This window comes from Haliaeetus albicilla, chromosome 17 (assembly GCF_947461875.1).
Source record: "Haliaeetus albicilla chromosome 17, bHalAlb1.1, whole genome shotgun sequence".
Lineage (NCBI taxonomy): Eukaryota > Metazoa > Chordata > Aves > Accipitriformes > Accipitridae > Haliaeetus > Haliaeetus albicilla.
This window is the reverse complement of record NC_091499.1, coordinates 11,375,291-11,392,246: the sequence shown is the minus strand read 5'-3', so window position 1 is coordinate 11,392,246 and position 16,956 is coordinate 11,375,291. Positions and strand designations below refer to the sequence as shown.

The 16,956-nt window shown below is 43.0% G+C and overlaps 2 protein-coding genes across 2 annotated transcripts in view; one reads left to right on the top strand and one right to left on the bottom strand.

The window, feature by feature from the left end:
• SMIM8 (small integral membrane protein 8) overlaps positions 1-16,956 on the bottom strand; it is a 388,642-nt gene that overhangs the window by 97,213 nt on the left and 274,473 nt on the right. The window lies entirely within an intron of this gene.
• Positions 1,603-10,587, top strand: CGA (glycoprotein hormones, alpha polypeptide). The gene is made up of 4 exons (XM_009920960.2): positions 1,603-1,751; positions 7,559-7,665; positions 8,624-8,808; positions 10,291-10,587. Exons 2-4 carry the CDS (start codon positions 7,566-7,568, stop codon positions 10,366-10,368), a joined length of 363 nt encoding a protein of 120 aa, XP_009919262.1. The 5' UTR covers positions 1,603-1,751; positions 7,559-7,565; the 3' UTR covers positions 10,369-10,587.

The following is a 16,956-nucleotide window of genomic DNA, read 5'->3' as shown; positions in this document are numbered from 1 at the left end:
ATTAGACCAGCTCATATTGTTGGATAAAAAACAGACAAGCTTCCAGGTGCAGAAATCCATCTTCAGTTTTGAAACAGAAGCCAATTTCAAGCCAGATGTAGGCTAGAGACAATTGTTTTGAGTTTAACTTTGTTATAGTGATCAGTTGAACAAATAGAAGAGAAAAAGGTGTCCGACACCTTGAAGCAGATGAGGATGTTAGTGAAGCCAGATGTGATAAGGTTGCGATAAATGTGTCTGAAATAGCTAACAGAGTCCGGTGGTGGTGTTGTTATTAAAAAGAGAGTCAAGGTAAGGGACAAGAAAAGTGAATGGTAGAAATCTAGACAGGTGCGATTCACCAAATCCAACTGTATAACAGACGTTTTGGAAGAGACTGATTGAATCGTGAATCAAAGCCTCATTTTCATGGGAACACAAGAAGCTATAGGGGTCTCTTTCAATATCTCAGTGAGTGACAAAAAGTAGGTGCTTACAAAGTAATTTTGAGCCTTTGGATGTTAAGGAGTTTCTTAAAGCTGTAAAATATTTGTAAATCTCTAAGGGTAGGACAGTGAGCAGTCCAAGCTAGTTACCCTGGGCTCTCAATGGTGAAAAATAGGCACACTGGAAGAGTGACTTAGTCTTGTATTGAACCAGATGTTTAGGGCTATTTCTCGCCATTGATACAACGGCAGTCTAGAGTGAGTAACTCAGGTTTAGGTAGTTAACTTCTGAAGTGAGCTTCTGACATCTGAAGTGAATCTCCCTCAAGTTTCCAAGACTTAAAAACACAATAGGGTTGCAGGACTGGCCTTGAGCACTGACCCAGGACTGTCTGCATTGCCAGGCGCTGCTCCCAGTAGGCGTTTGGATATGTGCCTCCCCTTTGGGAAGGCGAAGGGAAGAGCTGAGTGGATGCAAGCCTTGCTGTGCCACTTGGCCTCGGTGCCAGAAGGCAGAGAGGGACCTGTCTTATTTAACCAGCATCGACACAGACTCTGTCACTTGAACTCAAGGACTTACAAGTCCCTGAGCCTTAAAAATCTGCACCCTGGTGCAGTTTTCAGAAGTGCCTCCACTGCATTAGCTTTACTCTAAAAACAAGATGAGATCTTGCCAGAAATCTTGTCTTTATAAAGGTAATCCTTCTATATTTATCCATGCATTCATTCTCTAGGTATTAAATTCAAATAGAGATTATTCTTTTAAATGTTTGTGTAGATCTCTGCTGCTCTTTATTTTGTTATTCTTTGCTAAAACAATGCCATTGCTGTAGAAGTGTTTTATGTTTTGGTTTTTTTTTTAAATTATTCTCCACTTTAATAAGAAATATTAGGAAACCTTAGTAACCCTTCCTTTTTAAAAATGAGATGCTGTTCACTGAAAACTGCAGCAAATGACTGGATGCTCGATATTTGAGTTCCCCAGGAAACTCATCCACCACAGAGTTTGTGCTCGCAAGCTGACCTTTCTTTCATTATATAAGAAAAAAAAAATAATCTTTTTGAAAGTCAAGTTGAAGATAAGATCAGCATGGTGGGCTGGTAATTACATAAAGTAATGTTCAGTCATTAGATAAAATGTACAGTTGATCCTATGGCTTAGATGTGGGCAAGGAATATAATCTAGCTTTACTGGTATAAAAGAAAGATGCAACTTTTTCGTACATCAGTTTCGGGAACGTACATCCAAGCATCAAGGACAGCTCACCTTCAAACACCATCCTGCAGTTTCTCAGCTGTCTGATTTATTCTTGTTGAACAAGGGAGGTAATATATTTTTTTAATTTTTGTTACTGTTAAAGAGGAACAATTACATATTTTTTTACAGTCTCTTTCCCTTCTCTCCAAAAGTTTTCTTCTTCCATTCTGTCAAAGTTTTTACTTTGAAAATTAATGTAAAGGTTGCTTTGGGACTAAAACATCAGTGCTTGGGGTTAAACTAGCTTTGTAAGTAAGAGAAAATGAGGTTCTAGAATTGTACTGCAGCTAAATGTTGATATTTTGTGATTTCTGATCAGGTCTGGTAATTCTTCATCAGTAATTTTGTGTTTTTCTCCTCGTCAACAGTGTTGCTGTCAAATGTTAAGCGTTACACAACCTGTGGTACTGACACATCTTTTAGAGTCTTTAAATTACTGGTAATGATTAAATATGTTAAGGGAAGGGGAAAAAAAACATTAGTGAAGATTTCTCAGTCTTCAGTGGTTTGCTAGCAGGTCACTGCGTACATGACACTGGGCTGCAAGTGAAGAGCTGGCAGCTGTAGTTCGTTGTTGCTGTGACACAGCTGTAGCTCATGGCCAAGCATCCCAGAAAGAAATGAACACAATGTGCAAAGTGTTTAACTGTTGTTGGGTATGACAGCACCACTGTCACTCTATGGAAAAGTATAGAAGGATGTCCCAAGTTTATACTGAAAACATTAGGTTATTTTGTACAATCAGTACAAAGGATGCCCGTTGAACAGAGCTTGCTGGTATGTCTGTGCCAGGACATGGACCACAGAGTTAGACGAGGGATTCTGATCCAGTGGAGCTTCACATGAATGTAAAAGCATCCACAGAGTCCTACGCGTACCTGAACAGAAGACCTGTTTGCAAATACAGATGATTGCCTGTCTTTGTGAGGGTAATGGGTAACTTGATAACTTATTTACAGAAAAAGACAAGATATTGTAAATAATGAGATGAGACTTTAACTGCTGGGGAAGATTTAAAATTACTATCTTTCCAAAGAGCTGCTGAAATTCATGCATTATATAATGTTCCAATAGCTTAAGAAAGATAATAATTAATAGATTAAAGTAAAAGCTTCCTTTGATTTGGTGGTGAGATGAAATGAGTGGTGTAGACACTAACTGAGTTAGCAGCATGGGCACAGTCAGAAAACCAGGTAAGACCATCAGGCAAAATGGCTGTTGCATTGGAAAAGTAGAGAAGATCACATCTGGGTTTTATTGACAGGTATCTTCAGTGTTTTTGGTATGAGCCTGACAGTCTTGACTCAATAGAGGAAGTGCAAAACTACAATTTCAATTCCCGTTTTGGCTAATGAAAGTTAAACAACTTCCCTCTGGGATTGCCTCAAAGCCTTATAATGTACCAAATCATAGCATTATATGTTCTTAGAAAAATTAGGATGGAGAATGCCACTGTGCCTTCAGCAAAGAGCATGAAATCACAGAATAATCAGTCAAGGGTTGTGGTGTTATTCCCGTGTCTGTCATCTTATTGGAGCTGGTGGAGCATCCAGGCTATCAAAAGGCCCAGGATGATGTGGAAACAGGTCATTTGGAAGAGGCTGTCTGTCTTCTCTTGCTGGTGCATGGGACCCTCCAGCCAGCTCCTCACACTCTGAGGAATGTCCCCTTGGATGGAGCAGGGCTTGATGTTAAAGTGTGGGATTGTGTCCCAGTGCAGGTAAGTCTGCCAGCAGTCACACCCCCTCTATGGTGCTGGAAAGAGCGTATGCAGTAAACAACCTTAAAAAAAGCCTTATTTGCTGGAGAGAGGGATCCAGCCAATTTATTCAGCGCCACTCCATAGATGTGGCTGAGCTCAGTTCAGTTCCCAAAACATTTGGCAGGACCATAGGAGGCTGTGGATCTAAACGGTGTGAAGGACCACCTTTGTCCTGCGGACACAGGTTACTCTTGTCGAGGGAACAGGGTGCAGAGAGCTGGCAGCTGCTTCTCAGAAACCTGAGAGCCATGCTCAAAGCTTCCGTGGGGCTGCCGTGTTAACGGCATCCCCCCCTTTCCTTTGCCACCCGTTGACTAACATGAGAAGAATATTTCTTGTACTTGGATGGGGTTTTTTTGGTAAAAGGCCAAGCAGAGATGTGTAATTACAGGTTGCATTCAGCCTGCATGCATACATACACACATACATACATACATTGAACTGGTTTTTTGATAGCTCTTCCAAATGCTTCTTTCCAGTGCTTCTACAATTGCTACCAATGGGTTTTCTTCCTGTTCCTTACTGGCTCTTTTTAACTCCTTTATCCTCTGTTTTCTGCCAGCATGAACTGACTCACTGTGCAGGTCGGAGGGAGGAGGCGAAGTTACTTGTACCCAGCGCCCAACCCTTGCCACCTGTTAATTGCAACTTCATTAGCCTCTTAGCCATTCAGTTTAGCTGGGCTTCAGATCAGTCTCTTACCTCTCGTTTTTGCTCTCTTAATTAGAAAGAGGCTTCAGATCAGTCTCTTACCTCTAGTTTTTGCTCTTTTAGTTAGAAAGAGGCTTGTTTCCACCTTGTGCCTTCATTCATTGCACCAGAGAGCACTGCACATCGGTCTTGCTCATAAACTTTGTTTCTTTCCACTTTGCTGACCCCAGTCAGGCAAGGGCCATGTTCTTGTCATCCTGCCTTTGGTCTCGGCCTCATCTGCCTGGGCATGATCTTTTCCTGATTGCTGCAAGAATGGAGCTCTCTGAATTTGTTTCCTGGTTTCAAAGCTACCTTGTAGGGCCTGTGCTCCGCTGCCATCTGAACTGCTACCTTTGATGACTGCATTGTACGTGTGTTTAATCAATGAACCAAGACCTGCTGACCTGTGCGTCGCAGCCTCACGTCCCCATATATCTCTGGGAATTTGTGCAGTGATGGAGCATCCCTCTGCTAATCAATACCCTCTTTGCACACATCCCAGTGCTCCAGGTTCATTCTCAGGTAATGATACCAGGCAAGTGGCTTCACTCCTTGGACCACCTCAGGTTTTCCTTTCCCTCCAGTTGTGAGCAGGCGTTACTTGAACATTTGCATCATTGTGGCTGTCCTTGCAGGGATTCTGCTGGATAGGTGCAAAATCTCCAAAGAAATAAGTTTCCGTTATGTGAAAGCTGTCTTTGTTTAATTATGCTTCATTTTCTACCATCTTTCCTGGTTAGGGTTGGCAGTGCCTTCTCTGATCAGTATAGCATGCTTAAATAACGTCTGCACCAGTTTCAGTCTTTTAAAGTCAAGGGATCAGGTGGTCTGCGCAGGCACAGAATAAACTGTTCAAAATATCCAGTTGCAAGAGTCTGGAGATGCCGTCAGCGCTGCAGTTCAGACACAGCCCAAACAAACTGTCAGTTAGCTCCAGACACAGCCTGGGGAGGGGGGGTGACTGCAGAGGTGGAGAGATCTGCACGATCAGCTAATGTTTCTGGGAAGGCAGGTAAATAACTTGGTGATTAGGAGCAGGGGGCTCGGGATGCTGCCTGGGCTGCTTGGCTGAAGCCAGTCAGGAGCAACTGGGGCCAGTGAACCAGGCGCTGCTGCACAGCCACAGCCAAACACCCTCTCTTCAGCAGGAAGGTGAGCAGTGCTCAGCCCAGAATCCCTCACAGGGTAATCTGAAATGTGCTCTGTGTCTCAGCAATAAAAAGAACTTGAGGCTCAGTCCTTCACGACAAGGCTGTCCCCAGCCAGCCTGGGTGGGTACAGGAGTGCTGCTGTCTCTGTCACCTGCACAGGCTGCCCCAGCAGGGCGATTTCATACTTCAGCATCCTTTATACATCTTTTTCTCCATGGACTCAATTGCTTCACCATGGGATATGTCATTCCCGTTCATTTCTAAAGGAAGGGCGCAGGCCTATGCTTTAGAAGAAAATAATTTTTAAGGGGGAAAATCTGTTTTCTGAGTGAGACACTGGGCAAAATGGTCTGTGATTGGGCACAATGAAATTGTCAGTACAATACAGGGGCTTAGTGCTTGAGAAGGAAGGTTATAAACTTCATGCCTAAAATACTACATTTTAATATTGTCAAGAGAAGAAGTGAGGTTCAGTATTTTGTTTTATGTGTTCATAGCTCAGGTGAATCCAATATTTTTAAAAGTAGCATTAGTTGACCAGATAGTTATAACATGAAGATCTGAAAACACATGTGACATCTTTAGCCTAACTCAGGTCCTGCCTGACTTTCCAGTGAGGCAGATCCTCCCAGGCCACGGCACAGGCACATAGCACTTCTCTGGCTCAAAAGAAACACCAATTTCTTATGAACAGTTCATGACCAGTTTTTTGTCTCTGACCAGGCCTGTACAAAGTGCTTCAGAATAATTTTAAAGGTCCTATGGTAGTTACAAAAAGCATCCTGCTGATCTGCGTGTAGCCCTTATTTAGCACATCTGATGTTTGGATATGGAGAGAACTGAGGTTTCATGTCCTGTCCCCCCAGCTGCCATGAAATCTTATTGCAAATGATGGTGAAAAAGGTTAATTAATTTTAAAAAATCAACCAGAGTATTTGTTATGGTATTCATATAGTTACAACTTATATATTCTGCATCTTTAATATTGTAGTTCCCCCAGTTATTCATATCAGAGATATGCATTACCGTGTGGTATAGATTTGATCTGGATCAAATATAGCCACACAACTGCATTTCTGTTGAATTACCCAGAGAACAAGCGATATGCTATTTATGGCCACTTCATCTCATGTGCTAGCTGTAGAAGGACAGATGTGCAGTGCCGCATGTAGCCTTCTTGGACAAAATCAATCTATTGAAAAGATTTTTAAAAGTTCAAGCTGACCAGGATGTGTTTATACCAAACCATCTTTCTGCTACTCAGAACCCAAAAGCCAAGTTGCTGCATCAGTAAAACGAAGCCTAAAAGAAATCTCAGTCCAGAAGGTTGCAGGGATGCTGAACTCCCTGGGACTCCCCTGACCCCGGGTGATGCAGGTGGCCCTGGGGCTCTTTCGAGCCCTCCTGAGCTCACTCTCGGCACCCTGAGCTCGCTCTTGGCACCCTGAGCATCTCCTCGGGCACTCTGGAGCACAGCATGTAGTGCCCCTATCATTACATAGATCAGAGGAGCTTTCTCTCACCGAGGGACAGGACTGTGAAAATCTCTTTGTGGGGACTTTAGCATTAAAGAAGTCATAGAATCCTAGAATCGTTTAGGTTGGAAAACACCTTTAAGATCATTGAGACCAACCGTTAACCTAGCACTGCCAAGTCCACCACTAAACTGTGTCCCTAAGCACCACATCTACACGTCTTTTAAATACCTCCAGGGATGATGACTCCACCACTTCCCTGGGCAGCCTGTTCTGATGCTTGACAACCCTTTCGGTAAAGAATTTTTTCCTAATATCCAATCTAAACCTCCCCTGGCACAACTTCAGGCCATTTCAGTGTGTGGACAAATAATCTGACTCTTGGTTCAGGAAATTATGTCCTGATGTGAAATCATTTTCCTTGAAATTAGTCTTTCCATGTCCCAGATTCTGCAGATTCTTTTGTCTTCTCCGTAAGCATTTGCTGGCTTTATCCAATCTAACATAAATATTAGACAGTTATGACATTTGAAGTTTATGTGCTGTGGCTTATATTAATATTCAGAAAAAAAATGTTAAGGCCAGAAAGAAAGGCACATTTTTGTTATTGTGATGAATTCAATTTTCTGAGCCTATAAAATGCACATCAGTACACTGCATTTTCAGTTTCCAATCCCGGTTCTAAATTGTCTCTGTTACTTGCACTGAATGCTGTATCAGTGTGTAGCCTAGATACTGGTATTGTACCCAGTGCAAAACAGTCCTTTAAAAAATGTGTATATTTGTATTTCCAGACAGATCATGGATTCCTACGGGAAGTATGCAGCTGTTACTTTGACCATTTTGTCTGTATTTCTGCATCTTCTTCATGCTTTCCCAGATGGAGAGTTTCTCATGCAGGGTAAGCTGCTTTCAGCGTTCAGAAATAGGTCAATTATTCGTAAAGAGTATTAATTAAACTTTCACATGTTTTATAAATGTGGTCATAAATCTTACCATTCTGTTGCATTTATTGACACTGAGATATGAAGGTATAATAAATCAAGATAATTTTGCTATGAGTATACTTCCTATTTCTTCTCTAAACTTGATTTCTCCAGGTCAAGAGTCTCCTAGATGACCATGTCCTCATGTTGACGTGGGTGATCTTAACCTCGAAACATTATAGAATAGAAATGTTTTGGTTTCTTGTACTCTTGAGATCTAAATGGCAACGTAACATCAGGAAAAGCAGAACCATAGCTTCTCCTCATAATACACAGAATATTTTTCCCTTGTAGATCCCAGAATATGGGATGTTGGTAGTGTAGCATTCTGCAAAAGAGTATTAGGAAGATTTTAGGGGTGTTTTGGAGGTTGCGGGGTTTTTTTATTTAGCCTCGAATTGAATATAGAAAAATGTGAGCTACAAAAATCTCGGGATCACTGGGCATTTTTAAAACTCTTCATAAGAGAGTCTTGCCTGAAAACAGGCAATGTCTAAGAAGCACCACAAATCCTGCTGGTGCTATTTAACTATCTATAGCTCGTAGGAAGTTTTCTAGGGACTGTTAGTGCAGTAGACGTACAAAAACCCCTTCACAGCTGTCAAAAAAATTGAAAAGAAGCCCAGAAAAGATACAATAATTCTTGTGCCTTACTGAGAAAGTCACAGTCTAGTTTTACAGCCGGTGCGTGTTGCAGAGTTGAAGGACCCTAAAGAGGGGAGCTTTTGTGTCTGTGCTTTTCCATTCTGCAGATGTCAAGCAGCAGAATGCGGCCGGTGCTTCCTCTTACCTCCTGCACTTTCCCTTCCTTTTTGAAAATGAAAATGCAGCTGGAGACCAAGTAAAAGTCTTTTCCTTATATTTTTATGGCAGGTTGTCCGGAGTGCAAGCTAGGGGAGAACAGATTCTTTTCCAAGCCAGGAGCGCCCATTTACCAGTGCACTGGGTGCTGTTTCTCCCGGGCCTATCCCACTCCAATGAGGTCCAAGAAGACCATGCTCGTTCCAAAGAATATTACATCAGAAGCAACGTGCTGTGTAGCAAAGGCTTTCACGAAGGTGAGGGTGTGAATGAGACCTGTTTAAGCTTCTTTTGGGATGCAATGTTTAGCTGAAGCAGTGAAGAGAAAAGAACATGTTTTTGCTGGAGGACATTGGAGAACAATTTGAGGGAAGCATTCTTGGCATTTATATCCTTTGCGCTTGGGTTCTTTCTTTTTTCTAAAGAGGAAATTAAAGTGTCAACCAGTACCGAGTCTGATATTCAGTTGGGATGTGGAAATTGGTGCAGTGCCACTGACTTCAGTGAAAATGCTTTGACTCCTGACATCTGCGGTTCTGGTGGTGGACTTGTTGTCCCCTCATTTGCAACTCTCCTGAATGTGTACCCTCCCCTTAAATGCTATGTAGTGGGTATTTGATTTTAATAAGTCATTTTTCTTGCTTCTTTCCTGCATAGGCAGGAGTTCTCTGGGAAGGTGGCTGGTCAATACTATCAATTACATATATGGGAATGAGGCACCAAAACCATCTGTGCTCATTAGATTAGCTGAGACTGTGTTTTAATAGTATAACCAGGAGGGAACTGTAAATGTGTGCAACTACTTTGAGCATTTAACACTCTCATCTGGAACGTTGTTTTAAAGAGAGATTCTGCTAAAGCTGATTATTTTGGGAGTGATTCAGCTCCAGGTGAAGAAACCTTAAATTTGACGTAATAAATGGTGAGCTAGTTGAAACAAGCTAAGGTGTTTATCCTATGGTGATCTGAATCAGGTTCATTAAGTGTGTCGACTAGAGGCTCAGTTCAGTTATCCACTCACAAATGTGGTGCCATTTGAGATACCCTAGGGTACTGAAGCCATCTGTATATGGCTGGCAGACACAGGACCCATAAAAGACCTTTTAGAGTTGCAGCTGGAGGCTTGGTGAGATCCCCTCTGATGTCTCAAATGGCAATTGACAGCTCTGTGTGCGCAGCTGAACGGAGCACTGGGTCTCCACTGGCTCTGGTAAGAGCCCAGATACCTGACTTACCTATAGACACCTACAGCTGAACCCATCCTGGCTCTTCATCTGAGTAGAGCATAGGTCTTTTTCTAGACCACCAACACTATACTTGCCCTGAGGCAGCAACCAGAATTTGGTTGAGATTAAAAATAAAGATGACTCATTGTGTTTGTGGTCTCCATTTTTACAATCCCCATGTGAAATATTTTAAGGACACTTCCTGATTTTTCATAGATTGGTTACTTAACACTTTTTGAAAATCAGACACTTTAGAGAAGTGCCAAATTAAGGACACCAAACCATGTCACTATTTATGTCACCATTGAAAACTTTTGTCTTTATGGCTCTGAAAACCACTGATGGTGCAGATTTACAAGCTGGCATTCAGAGGCCGTTCTAGTACACAAACCTCAAAAGCCTATGAACCTTCTGGTTAAGAAAAAGGCCTCAGACATCTTTTACTTGAGAATGCTGTTTTTACTGTGTAGCTAATCCTAATTATTTGTTATATGTGTGTTTTCTTTTTTTAAGATTACCCTTAAGGACAATGTGAAGATAGAGAACCATACAGATTGTCACTGCAGCACCTGCTACTATCATAAATCCTAAAGCCTGTCCCTTTGTTAATGATCAAGGACAACGGTGAATGGATTATTTGTTTTTCAGCTTTTATAGCACTGCTGTGTAAAATCTTATGTTTTCTGGTCAAGACACTGGGTAGACCTTTGCGTAAGATGGATGGCTGTTTTATTTCCTCTTTGCTTCTTCATGCATTTAAGTAAGTTTAATTATTTCCATTAGGGATAAAATACAGCACTTGCATGACAACCGAATGCTTGATCTATTTTTAAAATTAACTGTCAGTTAAATCATCAATGTTTCTTGAGGAAAAATGATGATTTAATAGCTTAAAACAACAACAAAAAGATTCTGCTGTGGTTAATTTCTAGATTCCTTTTTTCTATGGGAGAGGGAGGGAAGGAGGAAGGGAGGGATGGGAAAGTGCACAGAAAAAGAAGCAATAATTTCCCCTTATTCATTTAGTGATCAGACTTTTTCAAGACTCAACATTTTGTTTCTTCTGTTTCTCTTCTGTTTTTTCTTTACCTTGTGGACAGAAACTATAACAGTATATCATCTATGCATGGTGCTCTGTCTTTCTGTGCCATCTTTTGTTTTTCTTTGAGCTTAATCTCCTCCCATATAGATAGGTAAATGGATGCAGAGTCAGACGTTATAAAGAATTGTACAGTTTCATGTAGCAACGGTGGAAGAGAGGAGTGGTACAACAGTATTAGCTGTTTAAGGTATGCCTGAGCAGCATGGTATAGGGCTTTAGTAATTCCCAAATGCAATGTGCTGGACCCAGATATACAAATGAGAAAGGCAGGGAATATGTTAAGTGAGAAGAAGACCACAGAATATGTACTCAAAATACATGACCTTAATATCATAAACTGGGATTTTAGAGATAGTACTTGTTCAGTTGCAGTGGGTTGGCTCAGGGTCTCTGGAGGAACTGCTTGTAGGTCTGGAGCCTGCACATGGGAACTGAAGTAAATGAATTCCCCTGGTCTTCATCCTAATTTCTGGGGTGAGAACATCAGCCTTGCTATGGTTGCTGGCTGCAAGGGTTTAAATGTACTGACTCAAAAAGCCTCAGGTATATTTGTGGGGGATTTCCCCGCAGCAGATGCTGTGAGGGTAGCAGCAAGAGCTTCTAATGGGGACAGGGAAAGCTGGCTGGGGTGAGGCTGTGAGGGTGGCTGGATGTCTGCACCAGTGCCAAATGACTGAAGTAGTTTAGACCAGTCTCCAGGGCTAAGCTGTGATGGGGCTCTTGAGCAGCCCAAGGCCGGCAGGTTCTAATGATGGTTTAAATCCGCTATTCATCCACCCTTCTGTCTACTGGAGTGCACATTCAGTGCTATTTTCTAAGAATACAATCATGGCGCTTTGTGGAGAAGAAAAGACTTCTCATAGATAGGGGAGATAAGGTTCTTAGAGAAGCATTATTCAGCATACGTCCAGCAAACCTTATTAGCCTGATCGCCATGCCTTAACCCCCTGATTCAGTCTCTCCCCGCTGGGAACCACTGGTCTGGTCCAGTCCTATGTCCTAGTGCAGAAGCAGCTGCACCGTGCCATTCCTGGGAGATGTTTTGCCTCACTTGCTCTTGAAAAAACCTCCAGTGGTTATTCCAGAATCTGCCAAGGAGACTGATCTTGTTGCTTCACTATTCTTACTGTGCTGAAAAACTTAAACCTTCTGGAAAGTTTTTCCTTAATGTTTTATCTGTGTCTCATTTGCTTTGACATTACTTTTTGTCAAAGGGGAGGTAGTCGAGTAAGGTGGGCTTTAGTTTAATAACATCACTAGCACAGGTTTTCACAGTGAGAAGTCTAATTTCTTATTCTGGATCATCACTCAAGATATTACAGGAATACATGTCAGCAGCTGCTATAGCTGACTCACAATTCCAAGTTGTTGTACAGTTTTATTAAGCTTGATTGATGCGGGTACTTTTGCAGGAGAGCCAGGTCCTGCCTGGGATTTCTGGGCAACAAGAGAGGAGTGATTTGGAGCTGCAAGATGATTACCTTTGGGAATGGTATTGCATTTTCTCATAACTTTGACAGGACTGAAAGGGAGAGCAGGGAAACACATTCTCTGAAGTTCACCTGCAGGGGAGATGTGCCTTTTCACCTTGCCAAACTTCTTGGACGACCTCTTTCTTACTCAAGTGAGCTCCTCTGGCAGTATCAAGTACTTACTTGTCTAGCTATGCCTGTGCTGCCCGCAACAGCAGGTTGGTGATACGATAAACTTCTGTTTGCTTCTTCTGAATCAACTTCCATATTTTGCATTGTAAAACCACAGAAATATTGAAAACCAGTAACCAATGAGAGTGAAACCCGTGCTTTAAAGACAATGTGAGATGTTGTAGCCCTCTGTCATTCTAGGATGCCTAGTCTATTTTTCAGCGGCTTTCCCCTCTTGCTTGTACAAAGCCATGAACTTCTCAACTCGTGGATCCCTCTCCTCCCTAAGGCACCGAGAGCTGGCCAAGTGTGTATTGCGAGGATATGTGGAATGCGGGAGCATCAGCCTCATTAAGTCATCTGGCTCCAACTCCTCAGTTTAGAAGAAATAACACATAACAAGGAAAGTGATAAAATAAACACGCGGATACACAAACCTAACAGCAGGTGGTAGGGGAGACAATAAGAAAGACCAGACCTCTTGGGCCACTGATGGATGGGCCATTAGCGATGGTCCTCGGGCAGGGCTCAGCTCGCTAACCGAGGGGGGGCTGCCCTCGGTGCGGGGGTGTTTGGGGGAGGCACGGGGGGACTGTGCAAAACTCCTTATGGGAGATCTCGGAAGGGGCTTGTGGGACTGTGCGGAACTTGTTATGGGGTGTTTAGAGGAAGGGCCAGAGGTGGGGAAGGGGGGGGGTGGGGATCAGGGTGGGCTGGGGAGGAGGAAGCGTGGGAAAATGGAGAGGGGCAGTAAGGGGCCGGTGGTGTGTGCAAGCTGCCAGTCCGGACGCTTCTCTGACCCAGCCTCTGCTTGATCACTCCAGTCTGCCCTATCTTCTTATTAAATCCTTAACTTTTTTTCGCCCTCTGTAATCTCACTTTGCATCCCATGTGTGAGTGCTGCAACTGCTAGCAACTGGAGAAGGGACCCACAGGTCTTGGTGCCAGCAACTAGAGAGACCAATAGTCAAGAGAGTCACGGGTGGTCCCAACTGGAGGGACCGTGGGCCATAAGGCTTGTAGGTCTAGGTGTCAGCAACTGGAGGGACCAGCGTGTGTGTTTGTGTGGGAGAGGCCTAAATAGCAGCACCCGTAAATAACGAAGTGTGTTTATTCCCCCCCAAGTTAATTTAATCCTCTGTGCGTGTGTACGTGTAATTGTACTGCAGATTTTGAGATGGATTAATTGGTGAGCAGGAGGAAGCACCTGGAAGGACTTGAGGTCTGAGTCTGTGCTGGGTTAGGGGACCCAGGGTCTGGGCACGGGTGGACTGAGCAGCTGTGCTAATATTCAAGGAATCCACGATTGTGGGGACACTTGTGAGACAAGTGTGTAGCACACGCATCTGCTTGCTAGCAAACTTCAAGTTGGACTGGCTGGAGAGTAGGAGGAGACCTGCTTACCTGGTAAGGGAGCCTGAGCACGGGTATTAGCGGGCTTTACAGGCTGGGCTGATACTCGAGGATCTGTGAATGTGACTGTGCTTGTGAATCTAGAAAGTGAGGGCACATCTGTTTTCATAGAGGACTTTGATCCTGATCAGCCAGAGAAGAGGAACAGGACTGGGTTTACTTATATTTAAGTGAAGGTTGTTGGTTTTTATGTGAGTGTGGCTAAAGGCAGTGGTCTGTCAGGTAGTCTGTGTGTCCGGCTGCCTTGGTGCCCTCTGTGTGTACGTGTGTGTGTGTGCCTGAGCCAGATGCTCAGCTTTGCTGCTGGCCAAACCTGCACACAGGGACAGGAGCCGTGTCCATCAGGCTGGGATGGAGAGACCTCCTGAGTCCCTGCATTCCCCCGACTGGGCTGCGGCAGTCAGCAAGGAGGGATCCCTGGGTCCTGGAGTCCACGGGGTTCAGCAGCCAACATTTACATCCTTAACATGTATTATCCAAATATATTTTTTGACATTACAGCTGTTAGAATCAGGTCAGAATTTAATTGTTTATGTTTGAAAGTGAGTGTAAAACCCAGGCCATAGTCAGAAGAGTAGTGGTGGTGGGTCAGTGAGGTCATATACAGTCAGGACTAGGAAAAACAATGCTACATGTCATTAGGAAGCTAATACAGCTTACCATAATAGAGAACAAATGGGGCATAAATGGGAATATATGCTGGAAAACAATCTAGATTTATATCTGTAGGGATTAAATACCAGATTTCCAGTAGGAATGGAAAACAGCAAAAAAAGTACAATATAGTTTCCTTACATTAGAAAATGGCTGAGATGATAGATAGAGGCTAGATCAGTCATATATATTCGAGAGGACATGGAGAGACAATGTCACAAAATCAGAAGAGAGACTAATCTCTTGTTTACACAGATAGCCAACATGCACCTTCTGTATTTTAGGAACAGGCTATTTGTGCATGGAGATAAAATGAAGTCCTTGTCAGTGTGTAGTAATAAATCAGTCAGGCTGATACTGTGGATTAAAAGTGCTGAAGATCAAGCAGGCTGAAGATAAAAATGTTATGTTTTTACTGTCACAGTGACCTATATAAACCTACATCACCATAGTCCTAATAACAAATTCATTCTGTGAGCAGAGGGACTAGTGAAGCTTGATTTCCTGATGATCTGTGCCCTGCCTCACCCAAGATCTGTTTTGCCTCTCCCTCGTCCCTGGGCAGCCCCATCGGGTGCCCTCCTGAGCTGCTGCAGAGCCATCAGCCAGATCCAGGGCTGTGCCCCTGCTTGTCTGTCCGGCATGTTTTCTTAGGGCTGCTCCTGACTTCTTTTCAATCAGACACCAATTTTTATATTTTGCCATTAGCAGGTATTGATTTTCACAAAACTGGTAAGACCTTCCAAGGGCTGAGTTCATTACCCATCACCCAAAAATCCTCAAGACCGACCAAAGGGTTAAACAGTTGCTGAAGAACGGCTGTCAGACAGCTGTGTGGACAGACAGACAGCATGAGTGCCTCACTGTTTTGAGGTGCCAGGCTAAAAATTCTTCCGATGATTCATAGGTATTGTGATTTCCAGTCCACAGCTGGTGAGTGCGGGAAGGGTGTCTCCTCGGCAGAAAGATAAAGCTCTCGAGCTGTAGAGATTTTAATGAACTGAAATTTCAGATCAGGCTTCTCACTCCTAGCAAGCCTGAGAAGCTCCAAGTGAGCAGCAGCCTTCCTTTTCTCTCTCTATCACCCTGCCTAAACAATAATTTTAAAGAGTGGTGAGGGAGAAAGAAGGTTATCCCAGGGCTTGTGTCGGATAAGCACAGGCTATGTGTCTCCCCTTTACAGCTGGGCAAAAGCTCCTTACTAACTTGGAAACCACCTAAATATATTCATATATAGCAGGAGCCTCTTGCAGTGGAGGGAAGGGCATTTGGCTGTGTCAAAGCAGATTGCCATGAAAAAAGAGAGATTTGAAGATGATGTCAGGAAACATGTAAACACATTTGATGATGGAATAAAACTAACAGTTAATCACTTCATTAGTCTCTGGAGGATTTCCCCATTTAAGGGGTTTCCCTGTTGCTCCGCAGTTTCCCACATCTCTGGCATATATTAACCCAGCACTTGGCCCATGGTCAGGTTGGAATAAGATGCCATCTCATTATAAGCACACATGTAAGCAGTAAATCTAACAGTTACTGTCCTGCCAAACCATTCTGGGTGTTGAGGTATGAGAGAAACCAGTATTCTTTTGGTAGAGGGAAACAAGAAAGCCAGCAAATTTGCTTTCGGAGAGGATTTCAGCTCTGTGTAATTTCTTGGGAATTTGTTTTTTATTTATTTGATAATTTGTTTTTAAAATCATCTGTCTCTCTCCATGATTTGGATGGTCTAAAAGCATAAGAAATGCCTTTCTGGTCAAAGCAATCATCCTTCTAGCCTAAGTACTCTGTTTCTGACTCTGGCAAGATCAGATGCTGTTTATGGGAGCACATGAGTCTGGCCACTTCTTGCAGTCAGTTCCCCTTGTGCCACTCCCAGTATCCACATTTGTTTACTGGGGTGTGTTAGAGGGTACTTCTCTGCCTTGTTCTTTTTGTATCTACCCATGCACGTCTTTTCTATGAATTTATCTAGTCTGGTTTGAACCTGATGATACTATCTGCCTCCATAACCTCTTGTCACAATAAGTTACAGAAGTATAAAAAATACTTTAATCTGTTTTAAAATAATTTCCTAGATACTGCCTTCGTTAATTTGTAATACTCAACTGTTCCTCTTCTCAGCATTTTCCTCTCCATTGCAGAGCCCAGCATTTTTAGGTCTTCCCTTGTCAGGCAGCTGCTTGATCATTTTGGTTGGTTTTCTCCGTACCTGCTTTAACTCTACTGCATCCTTCCTGAGATGCAGAGAGCAGACCATGAACTGTACTCAAGTGTGGTTACATCAAAGTTATATGTAGCATCAAAATGATGCCCTCTGTCTTGTTCTCGGTACCCTTTTTCATGATACTGTTTTGGCTTTTGTTG